The 2,438-nt window shown below is 38.0% G+C and overlaps 1 protein-coding gene across 1 annotated transcript; it reads left to right on the top strand.

Moving 5' to 3' along the window:
- Window positions 1-407: 407 nt before the first annotated feature.
- On the top strand, window positions 408-1,931 carry LOC108221444 (uncharacterized). Its single transcript, XM_017395323.2, has one exon. The coding sequence runs from the start codon at window positions 408-410 to the stop codon at window positions 1,929-1,931; it is 1,524 nt and encodes a 507-aa protein (XP_017250812.2).
- The last annotated feature ends 507 nt before the right edge of the window (window positions 1,932-2,438 follow it).

The raw sequence follows: 2,438 nt of genomic DNA, 5'->3' as shown, positions 1-2,438 counted from the left end.
ATCAGGTAAGCTTTTTTAGCTTCATGGTTTTATATTAATGTCGTCAATGTTATTCAATTCATATAGAACATAATGTATAATTATTTAACATATTTGTTTGGATTTTTCTGAATGTTGTGACTTGATTTTGTACTTGTTCTGTACTTGTTCTAGTTTTATCATGGTTATTTACTTGATTTCTTAAGATGTTGACTTGATTTTCATTCCATGTATGACTATAGTACTTCTTCTGTACTTGTGTATTTATAATCTGTGAGAAGAATCATAAGTCCAGCATGATATAAACATCTCTCAGACCCTGTCCTAATCCTAGGTTTATCCAAGTTTATATTTCCTTGCGTTTATCATCACATCTACTCTATTTTTGATATGTAAACATAGGTTCAGACTAATTCTATATTGTCTTAATGGAAGAGGAGATCAGTAACATTTGGATAGGACTACCGAGATATAGTGCAGAATATGGCAAGGGGGTAGAAGATTTTTTGAAAAATGCCTTCCCTGTTGGTGCTGTGGGCAACGAAATGAAGTGCCCCTGCAAACACTGTATTAATCGTAAATGGCATACAAGAAATGTCATCAATGACCATCTTGTTTGCAGCGGGCCTTCCCCGGCACATGTAAAATGGATTTACGATACTTCACAAATGAAAATACAGTCTAGTTCTAACTTTATAGATTATGAAACGGGGATGGATTTTGGAAATAATTTAGACGAGATGTTCAATTGTATGGGTAAGAAGTTCGATAATTGTGAAGGCAGACCAAATATAGAGGCGCAAAAGTTTTATAGGCGGGTTGATGAGGGAAAGCAACCATTATATCTGGGATGTACTAACTTTTCTCGATTAGGTTTCATGATAAGACTTTATCATTTAAAGTGTGTTCATGGAATTAGTGAGTCTGCATTCGGGGAGTTGCTTAACCTAATGAAAGAAGCCTTTCCTCAAGCCCATCTGCCTTTGTCCTTTAATGCAGCAAAAAATATGATTAAGGATTTAGGTCTCCATTATGAGAAAATACATGCATGCCCAAACAGCTGCATGTTGTATTGGGCAGAAAATGAAGATAAAGATAAATGTAAAACTTGTGGAGTTTCTAGGTGGGTTGTACAAGAGAAAAAAGGCAGTGCTGCTAATAACGAGCCCGAGAAGCTGATTCACAAAGTGCCGGCAAATGTAATGAGGTATTTTCCACTAAAACCAAGGTTGGAACGGATGTTCATGTGCAAAGAATTTTCCCAACTGATGACATGGCACGCAGTAGGACGGAAAAAGGATGGGAAACTCAGACATCCGGCTGATGGCAAGGCTTGGAAGATGATGGATGCTCAATATCCTGATTTTTGTTCGGAAAATAGAAATGTGAACTTAGCTGTAGCGGCTGATGGATTCAGCCCCTATCGTGCAATGAATTTAACTCATAGCACATGGGCAATTGTGTTGGTCAACTATAACCTTCCACCTTGGCTGTGCATGAAACAAGAAAATTTGATACTCTCCACATTAATATCAGGTCCGAATTCACCGGGGAATAATATAGATGTGTATATGCAGCCTTTGATTGCGGAGTTAAAAGAATTATGGGATGTCGGCATCGAAACTTACGATGCCTTGACTAACCATAATTTTAAGCTACGTGCACGCATGGTATGGACCATAAGCGACTTTCCTGGTTATGCAATGTTGTCCGGCTGGAGCACGAAGGGAAAACTAGCGTGTCCGGTGTGCCATTACGAGACTTCTTCTTGTTATTTAAAACACAGCAGAAAGATGTGCTACATGAACCATCGAAAGTGGAGGCTGGATAAAAAAAGATTTAACGGTGAGATTGAAATGGGACAAATTCCGCCGATTCTATCAGGATTTGATATTGCAGAGTTGTTGCAGGGGTTCGAAAACCATTTCGAGAAACCCAAAAAAAAAGGTTAAGAATGATTCTCCATTCAAAAAGAAGTCAATTTTTTTTGATTTATCATATTGGAGACATAATCCACTTCGACATAACCTTGATCCTATGCACATAGAAAAGAACGTATGTGACAAAATATTAGGTACTTTACTTAATATGAGTGGCAGGTCAAAAGATCATTTAGAAGCACGTTTTGATTTACAAGAACTAAATATTCGAAAGCCCCTTCATCCCGTTTTATCTGCTGATGGTAAAACCTATGAAATCAGACCAGCAATATTCGACATGACGAAAAAGGAGAAAGAAACCTTTTGCTCGGTATTGAAGAATGTCAAATTGCCATACGGTTGTGCTGCAAATATTAGTAGGTATGTAAGCATTAGTGAGAGAAAGGTGGTTGGGTATAAGAGCCACGATGCTCATTTCATGCTTCACAATTTGCTACAATTTGCCGTGAGGAGAACATTAAAGCCAGAGGTTGCGTTACCTCTGATCAAACTTGGTGCATTTCTCAGAGGTCTATGGAG

Source organism: Daucus carota, chromosome 5 (assembly GCF_001625215.2).
Source record: "Daucus carota subsp. sativus chromosome 5, DH1 v3.0, whole genome shotgun sequence".
NCBI lineage: Eukaryota > Viridiplantae > Streptophyta > Magnoliopsida > Apiales > Apiaceae > Daucus > Daucus carota.
Note: the sequence above shows the minus strand (reverse complement) of the source record. Positions and strands in the feature narration are given on the sequence as shown.